The 19,349-nt window shown below is 36.4% G+C and overlaps 1 protein-coding gene across 10 annotated transcripts in view; it reads right to left on the bottom strand.

Moving 5' to 3' along the window:
• The window catches only part of RABEP1 (rabaptin, RAB GTPase binding effector protein 1), a 99,501-nt gene that overhangs the window by 29,544 nt on the left and 50,608 nt on the right, over window positions 1-19,349 (bottom strand). For 5 of the 10 annotated variants that reach the window (XM_086359482.1, XM_086359484.1, XM_086359485.1 and 2 more), the window contains 6 exons: window positions 19,076-19,236; window positions 15,559-15,678; window positions 10,095-10,230; window positions 7,537-7,715; window positions 5,128-5,259; window positions 111-578 (listed from right to left, as the gene is read on the bottom strand). In XM_086359482.1, the coding sequence (XP_086215608.1) occupies window positions 111-578; window positions 5,128-5,259; window positions 7,537-7,715; window positions 10,095-10,230; window positions 15,559-15,678; window positions 19,076-19,236 (1,196 nt within the window). The remainder of the gene's footprint in view (window positions 1-110; window positions 579-5,127; window positions 5,260-7,536; window positions 7,716-10,094; window positions 10,231-15,558; window positions 15,679-19,075; window positions 19,237-19,349) is intronic. The other 5 variants (XM_086359487.1, XM_086359486.1, XM_086359491.1 and 2 more) reach the window with 2 other exon arrangements.

The raw sequence follows: 19,349 nt of genomic DNA, 5'->3' as shown, positions 1-19,349 counted from the left end.
CAACAAGTGTGAGCACTGGCTCCAGGGGCTATCTCTTGAATGAACAATAAATTCAGAGCTACCCAGATCCCTCAGAGCAAGTAAGAGGCAAAGCCAGGAGGAGAGCTCACCTCTTTCTGCAAGAGATTCCATTCTGTCTCACTGACTAGGCGGTAGCCACTGGGGGACACATAAGCACTTTCCATGCCCTGTGTGACACTCGACAGGAGGGATGCCGTCTCCTCTTGCTCCGGTGTCATAGCCTTGATTGCTCTCTCCTGATCTTTGGTTAACATAAACCCACTTGGCATTTGCAGTGACCCAAGGGAGGCGGTATCAAAGTTCTCAGTCACCGAATCTGCTCCTACCAACGGTCCGAAATCTGATTCGTCCAGGTTCCCAGCAGATTTTGCTTTGTAGTTATAGCCTAAAGCTTTGGATTGCAGCGAGCCTGAAGTTCCCAGGCTATCTGTAGACTGTGCTCTCCTGAGTCCATCTTTAAACACATCATTGTCTGGTTTACTGAAAGGATCCCCGGATGGCAACAGTAAGTCTGCATCCAGAGAATGGACTGAACCATGGGTGCTATCTAAATGTTCCTGAAATGGGAAAATATATTGCCAAGTTAGACAATTCCTGTTATTTTCAAAGAGAAAAACGATCACATTTTATAAAGTATTTTGCCACATGTTACACATGACAGTCTTTAGTATGCTGCCTCTGTATATTCATGGAACAAACATTTACTGACTGTATTCTATATGCTGGGCCCTAAACCAAGCACTCAGGATACAACTGTGAGCAATCTCTGACCCCAAGATGCTTACAGTTTCATGAAAAAAATAAACAAGTGAACCAAGTAAACAGGCTATTAGAATATCATAGTTGATAAAATGATGACAGGTTTCAGCTATGTACTGAATGCTCTGGAAGCTCAAAGAGAGGAATTCAGCCCAGACACAGGAAATAAAGGTCTCCTGAAATTCAGTGTTGGGTATATTGAACATGGGGCCCTGCTATATATCCAAGTGGAGATGTCCACCCAGCAGAGGGACAAAGAAATCTTTAAATAGAGATTTGGGAGTTACCACCATATAGTAATAATTATGACAGCAAATCAGAACACCTTGGATGAGTCTGCAGGATGAGAAGAAAACCAAAGGCAAGGCCCTGAGAAACATCACTTTTGTCCATTTGGGGGATGGACAGAGGAAGAAGTAGCCAGAATAGAAAGGAAATGAGGAGAATGTTGTATGCTGGAAACCAAGTTTCAAGCAAGATGTAATCAGCACAGTAAATAAGGCGTCCATCAAGTGAAAGAAGCCAGGCACAAACGGTCACACACTGTATGATTCCATCCTTGTAAAATATCCAGAACAGGCAAATCCAGAGACCAAAAGCAAATTAGTGGCTGCCAGAAAATAAAGTAGGGAGTGACTCCTTAATGATATATGAGGGTCTCTTCTGGGGGCAATGAAAATGTTCTGAAACGAGACAGGTGATGGCTGCACTACACTGTGAATATCCTAAAGGTCACAGAATTGCACATTTTAAATGGTTTATTTTTATGTGAATTATATTTCCATTTTTTTAATGTGGTGCAGCACACTCCCAAAGTCAAAAAGGACAGCAGTACCATTCTAGCACAGTTAGTAGGAAAATTAGAAAACAAGGAATATTTAGCAAGTTTTTCTAAAAATTAAATTTATTCAATTTAAATAACTGGCTTTTAAGTTATATCCTTTCTACTTTTTGCTGTTAATGCCTTTACTTTTATGAACTATAAAAGACTAAAATGTAGATTTCTTTTAATGTTTTAAAAATATCCTTACTTGGCATAATACAAAGTTGACAACTTTTATGCTAATTCCTCCAGTTCTTTCTAAATTTTTTTTTAAGGTTTTTTAATCTGTGAAATTCAGATGGCCAAGGAACACAAATCTAGCATATACTGAGCAAGCTATGGCAAAGGTCCCAGATAAGCAGCCTCATAGAAACTGGGATGAGAATGCCTTCTGCCAGTTTGTAAAAGACCTGACACCTAACACTATCATACACAACGCTTCTGTCACACTGAAGAGGGAAAGGGATGGGGCAAAAAGCTGTGAGGGCCTTTTAAGAAGCACAGACCAGGGTGCTCAGAGCAGTACTTACTTATAAGGAATATGGACTTTAGGGGAGTGTAAACTGTTACAGTGTTTCTGAAAGATGATTCAACAATATGTTTGTTTATGCTCTTAAACTCAGCAGTTCTTTTCCCAAGAACTTACATTAAGGAAGTAATCAGATAAACCCATGATTTTTATACAACAAAGAATTATATATAATAGCATTATGGCATTACTCATAATAATGAAATATTTTTTACTAGCGAAAAATGAAACAACTTGTGTTTATTTTCTATATTTTATGATGTTTTTGACCTTTTGAAGGCCTTGCTGGCTGAGGAGTGACTGCCTCTTCCAATTTAGCTAACTCCCAGAAATAATAAACAACTTGCTTATCACTATGTCTTTCACATCCAAATCAACCAATCCCAGGTCAACACCCCCAACCAACTCCTTTATCTAACTCTTATCCACCAAGCCAGTATTTCCCCTGCCCTAAATCAACCCAAGGCCAGGTACCAGAAAACTGAAGACAGATTCTCTGCCCCAAAGCCCACTGGAGTTATAACAACTAGCTAGTCCTATGTGATCTACCCTGCCCTGCTTTTCCCTCGAAAATCCCAGCAATAGCTGTTGTCCACACTTTCCCTCTGCTACTGCTCTTGCTTCATGACCAGCTCTGATGGGGCTTCCACCATGTGGCTCTGCATGGTGTGCCATGACGCTCATGTCTAGGCAGCTGTAAGGTTAAAATTTTTGTTCAGTGGCATTTATCTCTCTATGTCGTCACTCAGTTACCTTTATAAATTAAAACCTGGGCACAAACCAATCTGTAGGAGATTAAGGAATTACAGTATACTTACATGCTGAAATACTGTTAGTAATTAAATAACATTTTCAAGGAGAACATTTACTGATGTACCAAAACCTTTATAAATAGATTTAAGAGGGAAATGTAGGTAAAACATTATGTAGTTATAATCTCTATTATGTTTAAAAAGGACAAATAGAAACACATATATGTTACCTTTGGAAATGGAAAAAGAGAGAAAGGAGAGGTACATACCAAAATGTTAGCAGTGGTATCTCTGAGTAGTAGAATTATCAGTTATTTTTATTTGGTGTGACTTTCTCTACTTTCCAAATTGTCCATAATGAATATATATTACTTTTGTAGTGATAAAAGCACATTCTAAGCATTAGATCAAAGAAGATATGGGTCCTAAGCATTCTAAGTGTCTTTAGCAATACATTATTATCTAATTAAGTCTCCAGAGCAGTCAACTTTAAATCAACAGGCTAAGGTAAACCGTCACTGACTCTCAATACAAAACAAGTATACATTCAACATTCAAACTGCAAAACATAAGATCTGAAAGTCTATAAGAGATTTCAGTGTCAGAAAATAATGTTATAAACAACATTTAGTATAAATCTGTTAAGACGGAATTAAAAAATTTTAAGTGCTTCACTCACTGTAAATCAAAACAAATTTCCCTTTCCTGTTTTCCTGCTAAAATATTTTTTAAAAGTATGAAACTTTCCCAAACATTCCTGGACACAGGACTGCATGATGCAGAAACCACATAATATTTGGCAGCACCCAAAAACTGAGACATTCTCTTGGAAGTCTAACTATTTAAAAAAGCGCAAAGCAAAATCAGGCCAAGGTTCCCAGTGTATGAGCCAACACAGAGAATGTACAAAAACAATTACATCATACTTTACAGTGTTCACCAGGATTTTTTTAAAGCATTTTTTCAATGTCAAATAATCCATAAACATGGAAATACAAGCCACCAGGAAGTAGACTATACATGGTTCAGCATAAATCTGCAAACTAAACACAAACATGATACCTTTGAAAGTGAGACAAGATCCGTATCCCATTTAACTGAAACTGGTTCACCAGGCAGGGAAAGGAGGTGGGGGAATGAGTATGAAACTCTAGACAGTACAGACAATGCACATGAGCATGGACAGCGAGCAGAAAGGTCTGCTGTGATGAAGCGGAGAGCATGGTAAGTAAGGCTCTTATATGACAAGCTGGGGACCTTAGTTTTTTACCCTAAAGTCAATTAACAGAAGCATTTCCTTTCCCGAAAGGAGGTATTAAAAAAAAAAAAAAGGAGGTATTTAGCTGGAGTCCTGAAGGATGAATAGGATTCCCGAACTCAGAAAGGCAGAGGGAGGTACACATTCCAGGTGAAGGAACCAACATGTAAGGTGGAGAGTACAGCACAAGATAACCAATGCGGTTAAAACAGAGTGCATATTATGAAGAGTCTTGACTACCTGAGTAAGGACCTTGTACTTACTTGTGTAAGTAATGTGACTGAGTGGTGGTTCTGAGTAGAGGAGTAGCCTGACTATAGCTGCACTTAAGCAAAATCAATCTGATAGTAATACTGAGGGTACAATGGAGTGGGACAGGCTAAAAACAGGAAATGTAATGAGCAGGCACTTGCCACATGTGGGTAGAGGCGATGAGGCCATAGGAACACTGCCTTACACTTTCCACCTCCAGGTCTCTCTACTGGACCCATTCCCAACACTGGAAATGTCCTACCCTACCCATGACAGTCTTCCAAACCCAGCCACTGTTCTCAGGGCTTAATACCTAATACTTGTTAACACTCAAATACATGCCACAAAGAATTAAGTGTTTCAATACTTTAGATAATTTCTTTTCCTTTAAACAAAAGCTCAAAGTATCAAAAATATTTATTCATATCAGAAAAGATTTTGCAGGTATTATTTAATTTTTCTCCTAGTATTTTAATTTTGGAACCACTAGAAAAAAGAACATCTGTTTCACAGACCATGAGAGAACCTGCACATTTCAAACAGAACTACCTATAATACTAACACACACACACACACAATACTATAAAAACAATTGAATATAAAAGTCATTTTATCTCATTTTCACCTAGTAGTGTACGCACTTCCCAAATGAACAATGTAACTGACTGATGTATGAGAAGCTCAAAATGGAAATACTGTGTATATAATGATTTTAATTATAGGGTCACTGTACCTCCTCATTTGATAACTGAGCTGAAGATTCTTCATGAGTTAAAGCACACACTACTGGTATTTTTACTTCCTCCTCAACATCTGTTTTTTTGTGATCTTTTCTCTTACTAAGTCTTTGCTGTTCATCTTCCTCCTGAAAGTTAGAAAGAAAAAATATATATTACTCAGGTAATGTATACTGAATGGTTCTTTAACCACTCAAAACAAATACAGAAGTACACTATGTGAAAAGCCAAACAAAAGAAAGCAAATCACCTCCTCTTCTTCAAGTGATCCAAGATAGAAAATTAACACAGAATGTTCCCTCAGGTTATTATGGAACCAAACAGGAAAAAGCTTTGGCATTACACATCCATTTGGAACATGTACAAATTAATATGAAATACAAACGAATTATTAAAGTTGGTAACAATAGTTCACTAAACAAAGATGAAAAATACCCTCAGTGCCCCCCACCCAAACACTCCAGTGGTGAGGGACAAACACACAATTAGACTACTATTCAAGTATGTACAAGGTTCTACAGAAAAACAAAATAAAGATTTCATCTAAGGCAGCCAGAAAGGGGGCCCAAAGAGAGTAACACTTCAGCTGGATCTTGAAGAATTGCTAAGATAAATCTGCCAATTTTGAGACAAGCAAGGGTTCCAGGGAAAAAAGTACATAAAAGAGGCAGAGGCATGGAAGAGCAGGCATATGAGTAGCAAGGTATATGGAGAAAGGGATGATGATTATGTGCTTAGACTCTAGAACCAGAGACTCGTCAACCCTCAGATATGCCATTAGTCCCTGTCTCATGTGGAAAGTTTTCTTGTGTGTATCTGTTTTGAAAACCACATGAGATAAAAGTTTACATATAAAGCCTTGGCACAATGCTGGCACACAGGCCTTAAATGACCAACCAGTTCTGGAGTTTAGACTGTTCTAAAGGGAAGCAGAAAGAGCATGATTAGATCTGTACTTTAGAATCTAAATCCTCAAGTTGACTGTGTCTACATACAAGGTGAATGAGTCAGACAAGAGATAGGAAAGAAATTTAAAAAGAAACTTCTTAAAAACAAAATCTAACCTAAACTATACAAGGTAACTTAAAATATTTGTTACAATACCTAGAAAACTCCTAAATAGCTATCCTAAGAAAGTATTTTCCTAAGGAAGCTATCCTAAGGAAGCATTTGTATACACAATATATATACAACATAGTATATAAGCTGTAAACTATTTGAAATGACCAAAAGAAAGAAACCATCTAGATGCCCACTACAAAGAGAAGGATTAAATCAATTACAGTACATCCATGCTACCAGTTAACAAGAATAAGACAGACCTCTGAAAAATATATCCAAGATGACACGATAAAAATAAGCTACAGAATAAATACTTATACCATGATTCTTGCTGTACAGGGAAAACACAAACAAACCTAAACATATACTTATAAACACAAAGAAATGGTCTTGAATACTACCTTCCAAATGGATTATTCCTGATTTAAAAAGTGGCTATTTCTGGGAAGGGAGGTGTGTGAGATATCAAGGGAGAGTTTAATATTATCACTTCATTTTTTCACTTTGTATTTAAAACAAAGTATTTTAACATGAGAATGTATTTATGTATTACTCATGTAATTTAAATAATTTTTTAAGATGAGGAAACAGGATGCTGGGTATGTAGAACTCTAGACACCTGTCTTTTCACACCACTCAGCCTCTCCATCCTCACCCATTACCTTCTAATAAGACTTTTAGAGCAATGTCATGAAAGACATGGCCTGCTGCTGCTGCTAAGTCGCGTCAGTTGTGTTCAACTCTGTGCGACCCCACAGACGGCAGCCCATCAGGCTCCCCTGTCCCTGGGATTCCCCAGGCAAGAACACTGAAGGGGGTTGCCATTTCCTTCTCCAATGCATGAAAGTGAAAAGTGAAAGTGAAGTCGCTCAGTCGTGTCCGACCCTCAGCGACCCCATGGACTGTAGCCTACCAGGCGCCTCTGTCCATGGGATTTTCCAGGCAAGAGTACTGGAGTGGAGGACATGGCCTGGATTAACACAATTAGATCTGTACTTTAGAACCTAAATCCTCAACTTGAGGATTTAAACTTCTCAGACTTTCTGTCTGAGAAGCAGACAGAACTGTAGAGAAAGATTTTCTTAGAAATATGCACTACTGCACGTGCAGACTGAAGAGGGTCATTTCTAAATCATTCCTTCCCATCCACCCAGACGAGGCCATTTCTAAAGCTGAAAAACAAAATCTCTCAAATACAGATATAATGTTTTCTGAAATGGAATACATCAACATTGTTTCAGGCTTAAGTCAATATGTAATATACATAAAGTAATATACGATCACATGTTGGGGTGGGCTGGTTTATTGACAAAGCAAACAAGTCCTACAAAACCACTATTCACCTGATCTTTCTTCTTCAGTTCTTCAACTTGTCGGAGCTGTTCAGAAGTTAGCACAATTTCCATTCGCTGCATGTCCCTCATCAGCAAACGTTGAGACTCCAGGAACTGGTCATTGGCCTTCTGCCATGTGTGTTTCAACTGGTTGTGTTGTTGTCGCTCTTGCTCCAAGAGATGGCAAACTGTTTAGGAATCCCCCAATTAAAAACACTGAATTTCAATGGTAGGCAATTTCTTTAACATAGGCCTAACCAAGCCAGGTCTGGCCAAATGTCTTCCAGCCTGGGATTCTGTCTCTTGACAAGAACCCAGAGCAAACTGCCATAAATCAAGGCAGCTGTCCCCACACCACTCCTCTAAGTAGAGTCTCTCAGAGTGTGTTCCTAGGAAGAGGAACATGTGAAAAAAGATTTCTGTGCTCAGTAAGTTTCAGAAACTTTGGGTTAAAAACTTTTTTTTTTTAATGAAAATTTCTTTATTGCAGGACTTTGAACTCAAGGTCTTAAGTATATCTATGTTCCCTTATAAGGTGATACATAATACAATACCTCCCAAATTTATTTTACCAAAAAGTCCTTTCCACAATGCCACTCACATAACAAATGTTCTAGGAAATACATTTTGGGAAATATTGCTCTTACAGCCAAATGCACAGTCACCACTCCTAATACATTCTGAATAAACTTGTTATCCAGGAATCCTTCTTGAGCCCATTTAGTTTGACCTCTAAGGCTGAGTCAAAGAATCTTTGTAAATGCTTCTGTTATCAACATTCATCAGCTCAGCCACCTTCAGAAAAAGGAGTAGACGGTATCGCCTATCAGCCTATCCACCCAGTCATCCAAGCCAGAAACCTGAAAGACCACTCATGCTTCTGACTTCTCCTCACATTCAACTGTAACATTCAACTGTGACAGAGGCCTATAATAAGGCTACCTCCTGTTCAATATGACAGACATCTTCTGCCTTCTGCCTTGGATTTAGGACACAGACAACAACAGGGGTCCCTCCATTACTCTTGCTGCCACTTGTCTGGACCTCTCTATCTTACCCTTTACACTGCTGTAAAACTTAACTCTCTAGAAGGTAAAATTTACAACCCTTCAGAAAAGCCAGATAGAGAAGACACAAAATTGCTGCTTAATTTTTACCTATCTTCTTTTAATGTAAATACTGTTTTTTGGTATGGCTGTTTCAGTAGAAATCACTCTATCCCTTTACTCCTTTTAGTGAAACTTCTCAGACACTTTCCCAGGCATATTAGGAAGGTTTGGTAGTCTTGCACTATTGCTGGAAGGGGTTGGGACATATAGGTTAAACAGAAATTCCTATTTCTTTTGGACACTCTTTCAGAGTTTGAGTGTCTTTTTGACAGCAGCAGCACTTTTGAAAAGCATTTTCTGAAAGCCAAAGACTCAAATTTTAGATTAATTTAATAACATTTTATAAAATAATTCTGTAAGTTTATACAATTTCAGTATCCCCACTATTTTGCGATAAAAAACCCAATTTCCATGAATTTTTTATGAAAGAATTGTATTTTCCATGACCACAGTCCTAAATTTTCACATTAAAACATGTTACTAGTATAAGATGCAACAAGTATAAGATTTTAAGAACTCCATTTACATTTAGATAAAAATTTAGATTTTTATTTTCACTAACCTCTAACTGAAATTTAGCATTTCCTTCAATTATAAAATACAGGCAACAAACCACAGTAAGTGTAATAATACCCATGAATTGGTCACCAACAAAAGTCATAGATACTTCTGTATCTTAGTACAGTTGTTGCAGATATCTCATTATTTGTGCTCATCACACTTCAAAGTTACAGTAGTTATTGGACCTGGTACTGACCTTGTTATTTAATGTACTGATAAAACAGTACATTTATTACTATACCATAAGTTTGCAGTTATTTATATTTTCCTGTTTTAAAATATAATTAATTTCTTTTATAATTCTATATATTTTATGTATTAAAAACATTATTCTGAGAGGGCTTCACAAGACTGCCAAAGGAGTCTGTAACACAAAAAGTTTAAGAATCTCAGGTATATAAGATTCATTAGAAGAATTAAAGACAAATGTATATTTTAATGGGAAAGGATAAGCCTATTTCTCCTATCCTGAAAAAAGAGTCAATTTCTGCATCACTCTGCTACTAGGTTAGCAAAATAAAAATTATCTCTTATAAACAGGGGTGTTAGTTAAGAACACCAGAATATACCACCTGCCCTCTCTGTCCCATTTTCACTTTTGCTAATTCGTCTCCATCAAAATAGGTCTGGGGCAAAGCAGTTTAAGCAGAAATTTCCTATTCGCTGTCTGCCCAGAGCTTATGACCTGTGAGTTCTTACTGGGGTCCTGAAGAAACAAGAAGCCACCAAAAATCCAAATACCTTTTCAAACCAACTGTAAAGCTTAAACTGAATCACTAACATGTTGGACTGGCATTTTGGAATTTGTTATTGTTATAAATCAATACCAATTTTACTTACACAGTTCTCTTAGAGACTGAGATTAAAAATATATAAAGTGTATATATATATATTTACCTTCATGCAATTCTTTCCGAAGTTTCTCAGCATCTTCCTGTAAAACGGATTTCTGAGTATTCAAAACAGCTACGTACATCTCTAGATCAGTCCTACAAGATTTCTCAGCTTCCAGATAATGATTCAGCTCTTTCACCTGAAAAAGATGCAATTCTATTAAACTAAAACTTCCAACAGTTTCTACCTTAAGCATAATGTTCTGGAGGTGTCTTAAAAGAAAATTACATTTATATTTACATATATTTAAATTTACCACCAAGTTTACAAAACAAACACATACTTACTATAGAAAACTACGAAAATAATATTTTCCCAGCTCAGTCGTGTCTGACTGTTTGCGACCCCATGGACTATACAGTCCATGGAGTTCTCCAGGCCAGAACACTGGAGTAGGTAGCTGTTCCCTTCTCCAGGGGATCTTCCCAACCCAGGGATCGAACCCAGGTGTCCCACATTGCAGGAGGATTCTTTACCAGTTGAGCCACCAGGGAAGCCCAAGAATATTGGAGTGGGTAGCCTATCCTTTCTCCAGCAGATCTTCCTGACCCAGGAGTTGAACCAGGGTCTCCTGCATTGCAGGAGTATTCTTCACCAACTGAGCTACCAGGGAAGCCCAGGAAAATAACATAATTGACAACAATTAATAGTAGGCATTATCCATAATCATCACCAAAGTCAATATGCAATTGAGATTACACATAACATCTTTGTACCTAGCTTTTAAAAAGGTGGTTCCAATCTCTGCTTCCTGACCAGTACACACATGTGCTCATTTTATCACACACTCAATGAACCCAGGTTACTGTGGTTTTATTTTTTACTTTTGTTGTTTTTAATCAGTATATTTCCTAAATATAAAAATGGTGTCATACTCTTGTAAATTTGCTTTTCTTTAATTTCTGGCGAGGTAATTCTAGATGCCTTAAATTTACAAAAAGGAGACATTTTCATAGGCATAAATTCATGAAAAGAAAAAAGGGGAAGTCATGATGGAAAATAAACTCATACCATAATAAACAGACATTTGAAGGCAAGTGCAGAGTACTTTTAAAAATCACATCTTTTTTTAAGTGTCTTATTTCTATTAAATAATTAACTATAATATTCAAGTATTAACAATATAGCCTAATATCTTAAACAATATCAATAACCAAAATAAATTGTAATCTTGCCCCAGATAAGAATCACTTGCTCTTCCCTTCCTTACAAATTGTCCATCATAAATTTTGGCTATGTAACTTTTACCTTTTTCAAATGGTTATGTCTCATTTCACTTTCAAGGTCATACTTATGCCTTTTATTTTCCCATTTCTCCAACTTGAAATAGCTGGCTGATCTGTTTTCAGTAATCTTCACTTCACGGACTAAATGATTATTTAAGCTGCCATCTGACGCTTTGCTGAAGGCTGTCAGCCAATCAGAAACGCACTAACCACGCATGACAAAGGGCTGATCTGTCATCAGGTACTTTGCCTATCACCTGGAGAGGTGGTAATTCAGTTGAGGGTAAAGGAAATGCAGTATGTCCAATATGTTACTGCTTTCCCATTTAAAAAAAATCAGTTTCACCGCTTTCTTTCCACTTGCTATGCTTCATTTCTTTACCGTGTCTTCCTGTATCATCTAGGACCACATAAGCAGTCTGAACAAAATCACTGAGCACGAGTTTCCTCATATTGCTCCTGTCATTAACAGTAAGGTTGCTAAACATTCACCATGATGTTTGAGGTTTGCTGAAGGTTTGATAAACAGCCCTTTATATTTATTGTTACAGGGTGTTTAAATTTATCAAATGCCTTTCTCAATCTAAGATGAATATATTACATTTCTCCTATCATCTCTTTATGTGGTACACAAAAATAATAGATTTCTGGTGATATATCATCCTAAATTACTGGAAAGATCTCCCCTGCTTTTTTTTCTGGCCACACACTGCACCAGGTGGCATGTGGAATCTTAGTTCCCTGACTAGGGATCAAACCTGTGTCCCCAGCATCAGGAACACAATTTTATCCACCAGACTACCAGGGAAGCCCCAGGACAATCCCTTTTTGATCATGATGTCCTTTTTGCTTTTTTTTTTTTAGTTATTCTGCTGAAATTTTGCTTCTGTATTCTTAAATGAGATAGATCTACAACTTTTTGTTAATACTTTTTAGTGAGTTTGTTTACAATAAAGTTATATAAATCTCATAAAATGAATTGAGAGCTTTCCCTCTTTTTCTATTCTCTAACACAGTTGGTAAAATATAAGGATTCTTTTTCTGAGAGGTTTGAAAAAACTGGTCTGCAAAACTAATTGAGTCTTATGTCTTTTGGAGGAAAGGAAACAGGAGAAAAGGAGATTCCAACTATAAATTCACTTTCTTTAATAGGTATTAACTACATCAGCTCAGTTCAGTTCAGTCGCTCAGTCGTGTCTGACTCTTTGCGACCCCATGAATCGCAGCACGCCAGGCCTCCCTGTCCATCACCAACTCCCGGAGTTCACTGAGACTCACGTCCATCGAGTCAGTGATGCCATCCAGCCATCGCATCCTCTGTCGTCCCCTTCTCCTCCTGCCCCCAATCTCTCCCAGCATCAGAGTCTTTTCCAATGAGTCAACTCTTCGCATGAGGTGGCCAAAGTACTGGACTTTCAGCTTTAGCATCAGTCCTTCCAAAGAACACCCAGGACTGATCTCCTTCAGAATGGACTGGTTGGATCTCCTTGCAGTCCAAGTGACTCTCAAGAGTCTTCTCCAACACCACAGTTCGGCGCTCAGCTTTCTTCACAGTCCAACTCTCACATCCATACATGACCACAGGAAAAACCATAGCCTTGACTAGACGGACCTTTGTTGGCAAAGTAATGTCTCTGCTTTTGAATATGCTATCTAGGTTGGTCATAACTTTCCTTCCAAGGAGTAAGCGTCTTTTAATTTCATGGCTGCAGTCACCATCGGCAGTGATTTTGGAACCCAAAAAAATACAGTCTGACACTGTTTCCACTGTTTCCCCATCTATTTGCCATGAAGTGATGAGACCAGATGCCATGATCTTCGTTTTCTGAATGTTGAGCTTTAAGCCAACTTTTTCACTCTCCACTTTCAATTTCATCAAGAGGCTCTTTAGTTCCTCTTCACTTTCTGCCATAAGGGTGGTGTCATCTGCATATCTGAGGTTATTGATATTTCTCCCGGCAATCTTGATTCCAGCTTGTGTTTCTTCCAGCCCAGCGTTTCTCATGATGTACTCTGCATAGAAGTTAAATAAGCAGGGTGACAATATACAGCCTTGACGTACTCCTATTCCTATTTGGAACCAGTCTGTTGTTCCATGTCCAGTTCTAACTGTTGCTTCCTGACCTGTATATAGGTTCTCAAGAGGCAGGTCAGATGGTCTGGTATTCCCATCTCTTTCAGAATTTTCCACAGTTTATTGTGATCCACAAAGTCAAAGGCTTTGGCATAGTCAATAAAGCAGAAATAGATGTTTTTCTGGAACTCTCTTGCTTTCTCGATGATCCAGCGGATGTTGGCAATTTGATCTCTGGTTCCTCTGCCTTTTCTAAAACCAGCTTGAACATCTGGAAGTTCATGGTTTACATATTGCTAAAGCCTGGTTTGGAGAATTTTGAGCATTACTTTGCTAGCATGTGGGATGAGTGCAATTGTGCGGTAGTTTGAGCACTCTTTGGCATTGCCTTTCTTTGGGATTGGAATGAAAACTGACCTTTTCCACTCTATTACACCTTGAGACAATACTGGCTAATTCTTATAAGAAAATTTTTATCAATCTTATTTCATTTCAAATTTATTGCTGTGACATTGCTCATAGTATTTATTTTTTTTAAGTCTTGACTGATTTGTAGTTATTTCCCTGCTTCATTTCTAATGGTTTAAGTCTTTTTGTCTTTTTTTCCTGATTAGTCTTATCAGGTTGACAAGTTTTTCCATTTTCCTATTTGTTTTTCCATTTTCTTTCCATTATATTTACATTCTCAATTTTCCCTTTGCTTTTCTATTTCACTAGTTTCTGCTCTTATCTGCATTACTTCCTTCCATTCATACTGTTTGTACTATTGTTCTTTTTTTTAAGATTCTTAAGTAAAAAATCAAATCACTCTAAATATTTTACAATTCCTTTTCCCATATGAGTTATTTTCATTTCCAGACATTTTACCTTAACTATATTTTATTGTAAATAATTAATAACCCATGGTCAGAGATTTGGATTTGCATAACACATCTTCAAAATAAAATGACTCTTTCTTTGTGACAATGAAAAATATAATGTACCTAAAAATAACAATACTTTATTCCATGCACTATCTTCTTAAACTACTATGCTCTACTACTGTATGAAATAGTCTCTCTAAGGACAGGATTCTGTGTCTCTCACATCTAAATTACTAACCAAGCTGCTTAAAACTCCTATATCCCTACTATTTTTTTCTGCTTACACTATCATTTGCTTAAGGACAATTTAAATCGTTTACTATGATTGTGAATAATTCTTTTAATTGTCACTTTTTAGTCACATATTTCAAAGCTATGTAAATGCATTCAAGTGTATGATTGTTATATCTTATTGATGGATTATAAATTAGAAAGGGTCCCTCTTTATCTCTATTAATTATTTTTTCCTTTCATCCTGCTTCATAAATACTGTATCAACTTTCTTTTGATTAGAATTCACGAGGCATAGCTTTAAATATCTCTTTTTTTCAATACTACCTTGTAGTTTTATTTTAGGTATGTCTCTTACAAACAATATAAATTTATATTACATTATAAATTTAAAATCCAGTCTCTTTTAGTAGGTAATTATCAGCTTACATTTACTAGAATTACTGATACTGAAATACACCCATTTCTACACTCCTACATTTTTTTCTATACTCCTATATAGTGCTTTTGATTACTACCTCTAAATTTTTTCTTTCCTACTTTTTAAATTAATTATTAAAATGTTTGACAATTCCTTCTCCCATGAGTTAATTTTTTTCATTTTCAGACATTTTACCTTCACTACATTTTATTGTAAATAATTAATAACCTGTGGACAGAGATTTGGATCTGCATATCAACAAATCTTATTTTTTTTCTATTTGGTCTTTATAGCCAACAAATCCAGCTGCACTACAGCTACATAATTTCTAAAAGACTGATTCTGGGGCTGATGTCAGGAAACAAAGTCACCTTTGAACAACTTATTTTCCTTCAAAGCGAATGATACTCATTTTGATAGGAAGATAAACACTGACTACATAATGAAGCAGCACAAGCAACACTATTATCATTATTTTAAATATCCATAAAGGCAAAATCATCTCCAAGCATTTTCTTGAATTTTAAAGAAAGCAAAATTCTGACAGTGCATAGTCTAAATTACAGTTTTTACTCCCTCGGTATTCTAATTTTGCTCAAAGCATAAGGGTAGAACTTTGGTTCCAAGCAAATGGATTACAACTTTTCACAACCTTTGAGGCCTCCAGCTCTTTAATCTTGTCTTCAGCCTCTGTCAGTTTATCTTTCAAAGCTGCAATTTCCTTCTCCATAGGCATCACAACAGACCGAAGTTTTTCAGCATCCTCTTGGGCCTGTTGAAGAGAATTAAATGTCACAATTTACCAATTTATCACTTTTCTAAGAAATAATAGGTCTAGCAGACACTGTATGAGCACTCACAAAACTGAACTCTGTCTTACTCTTACATGCTGCATTACTTTGAATGTCAAGTCATAAACACAGCTTTATCAAGTATTTCATTTAGAATTCAGGAGTAAGTAGGAAAATGGATTCACTATGACAAACTTGAATTTTTTGTTTGTTTATTTTGGAAAGTAAAAGCAGGTTTATTTAAATAGATTATACATTCCACAGACAAAATGTGGTCATCTCAGAAAGTGAGAGCAACCACAAATGTGACTTTTTAACTAGCTGAGTAACTGAGATGAAAATATATATATAAAAACGCATATAATAAATACTTTAATTTTTGTAATTCTGGTTATGAAATTTAAAAAATCATAACCTCTTACAAATACAGAAAGGACTAATTTTATAACATAAAAATAGAGCATTTATTTCCTAAAATATTAGAAAATTATGTTTCTATAAAAGGGCTTCAACCTAAATTTTTAAACAGAATATTTATCATTTTACTTTTGACATCTAAATGAAACAAACTCAAAGAATAACCCCTAAAGCCATGGTGTTTACCATTCTTCATTCTCAAAAACACAGATTAAAAGCAAACATCCATAAACTAATAAATTGGTAAGAAATTTAATTTTCACTTTATACACACACGTATATTTATACGGAAACAAAGACCGACTCAAAAAGTTCACTTTTTCCCTTCTAGTGAAAATGAAAATTAATCTTATTCACTGAATTTAAACCAACCCAGGCTTCCTAAAATGCTTGAGATAGGGAAAATATTATCTATGCAGAAATGTGAGTGAAGATTAAAAAAAACAACTGATATCTCTCAAAAAAGAGTGACATACTTTGTTTCCCAGTGCTTGCAAAGTCATTTCATCATTTATTTTATTTTGAACTAAGTCCTGTTAGGAAAAGACATGTGAGCTTAAAATATCTTCAGTCAAGGCTAATTTGGGATGTTTATAGAGGTCTGCTGATAAAAATCACCAGGGGAAAAAAAGGAGAAAAGCAACAAAGAATTTAATACAGATTGAGTCTTTTATTAATGCAAAGATGACCTCACAATTCCAAGCGACACATATCAAAAAAAGAAACTTTTAAAGATGACTTTTTTAAATGACAGAAAGGTTATTAGAAACAAATCTAAGACACTATCACAGTCAAGAAAAAACTAAGAGTCATGACTGAATGTAATATGGTATCCTGGATGTGATTTTGAAACAGAAAAAAGGACTTGGGTAAAAACTAATGAAATCTGAATACAAAGAAAAGGACTTTAGTTAAAAATAATCAATATAGATTTATTAACTGTGACAAATGTACCATACTAATATTAAGATGTTAACAAGGGAAACTGGGAGTGAAGGATATGGGAACTCTAGTATTTTCAATTTTTTTATAAATCAAAAACTGTTCTAAAAAATAAAGTTTATCTTAAAAAATAAAAAAATTTTAAAAAGGATAAAAAGTGGACTGTGGAAATCATGATTATGAATATACTGTTGTTGTTACTGTTTAGTTGCTAAGTCATGTTCGACTCTTTCGTGACCCTGTGGACTGTAGCCCACTAGGCTCCTCTGTCCATGGGATTTCCCAGGCAAGAATACTGGAGTGGGTTGCCATTTCCTTCTCCAGGGGATTTTTTTGACCCAGGGATCAAATCCACATCTCTTGCATTGGCAGGCGGATTGTTTACCACGGAGCCACCAGGGATGTCTCTTATTAATACAATAGAAGAATGAAGAAGAAAACTGTCCTCATGTGAATGGTACTGTGGCTCAGAATAAAATATCTAATCATAGCATTAACTATGAATTCATCTCAAAAGACTTGAGAGAACTAAAGACTGTCTACTGTGGCTAACTATGGTAGATGACTAACTGACTAGTGATCGTGAGACATTGTTAGAGCCTCATGAAGAAGCTGAACTACAATCTTCTCCTGAAATAAGACAATGCAAATAACTATTCCTCAAGGTTCAGGCTTTTGTTCTGGGTGTTGGGTTCTCATATGATTTTTACATTATAAAAAAAATTAAATAAACTTCTAAATACATAAAAGCAGTCCTTGTATGAATGAAGATTATGGCTAATTCAACTGAAAATAAAAAATCAAATTCTAATTACTATCTTATATGTGATTTCAAATATACATATGTATATAAATTAAGAAAGCAAAAGTTTCTATAATGGTCTACATGGGAAAAGAATCTTAAATTTAAAAAGTGGATATCTGAATGTGCAGAACTGATTCACTCTACTCTACACCTGAAACTAATACAACATTGTAAATCAACGATATACCAATAAAAATTTTTTTAATTGAAAAATAAAAGTTTACATAATCAAACTGGCCAAAAAGCTTTTTAAGTTTTCTCAATGATAAAATATTCCATCTTCTATTTTAGTTGCTCTATTTTCAGGCATCTACAGTAAAAATGTTCAAGCATAATATGCAGTACATACACCACACTGGAACCACAGTATATTGAGAAAGAAGGAAAACTTAACACCTGTTCTCAAGCTTCAGTTGAGACGAAGCAACAACACTCATTCAAGTAATATTTACTGAGCACCTATGAGCGAGACACTACCCTAAGCATTTAGGATACACAATAAACAAAGACGCCTACCCTCATGAAGCTCACGTTCTAGTGAGGAAGAAAACGCAGCAGACAATAAACATACCAAATAGGAGAACTCTGTGTACATTATAAGGAAATAAGTGCAATAGACGGAGAAGGCAATGGCACCCCACTCCAGTACTCTTGCCTGGAAAATCCCACAGACGGAGGAGCCTGGTAGGCTGCAGTCCATGGGGTCGCTAAGAGTCGGACACGACTGAGCGACTTCACTTTCACTTTTCCCTTTCATGCATTGGAGAAGGAAATGGCAACCCACTCCAGTGTTCTTGCCTGGAGAATCCCAGAGGATGGGGGAGCCTCGTGGGCTGCCATCTATGGGGTCGCACAGAGTCGGACATGACTGAAGCGACTTAGCAGCAGCAGCAGGTGCAATAGAAAAAGAAAAATCAGAATAAGATCCGAGCAAGTTGTGGTAGGTGGGGGGAGGGAGATGGGCAGGTTGCAATGTGAAATGGGGTGGTAAGCACAGGCCTCATGAGATGGAAGCAAGGTGAGAGAGTTACCCATACATAAATGTGGGGGAAGGTCATCAAATTATTTAGTACTCTTTTTAGGTCTGTGCCCAAATAATTTCTCTAACAGAACAAAACAGTAAAACTTCTATTACTGTAACAATATTAGTTAAAGCATTACCACAAACATATTTGGATTCAAATATTTCTACAGATGAATACATTCCTCCATACCTTTTTCATTTCATTTTCTAAATTTTCCTCCTCTTGACCTTCAGACAGCCTTCTCCTTAAATCAGCTATTTCCCTCTCTGCAGATTCTCGATACTGTGCCCACTGTGTTCGCTCCTGCTCCAGCCTAAGGTGGAACTGGTGCTCATAGTCACGAACTGTTTCTACAAAACATCACCAAATATTTCATGTCTAAGCATTCTGGAAAAAATGAGCTGGCACACTAAAATTTTAAAAGTAGTTATATAAAGAAGGTAAGCAAGCCTAGTTTCTGGAA

This window comes from Bos grunniens, chromosome 19 (assembly GCF_055505025.1).
Source record: "Bos grunniens cultivar Pamir isolate PY7600 chromosome 19, Bosgru_T2T1.0, whole genome shotgun sequence".
In the NCBI taxonomy this organism is placed as follows: domain Eukaryota; kingdom Metazoa; phylum Chordata; class Mammalia; order Artiodactyla; family Bovidae; genus Bos; species Bos grunniens.
Note: the sequence above shows the minus strand (reverse complement) of the source record. Positions and strands in the feature narration are given on the sequence as shown.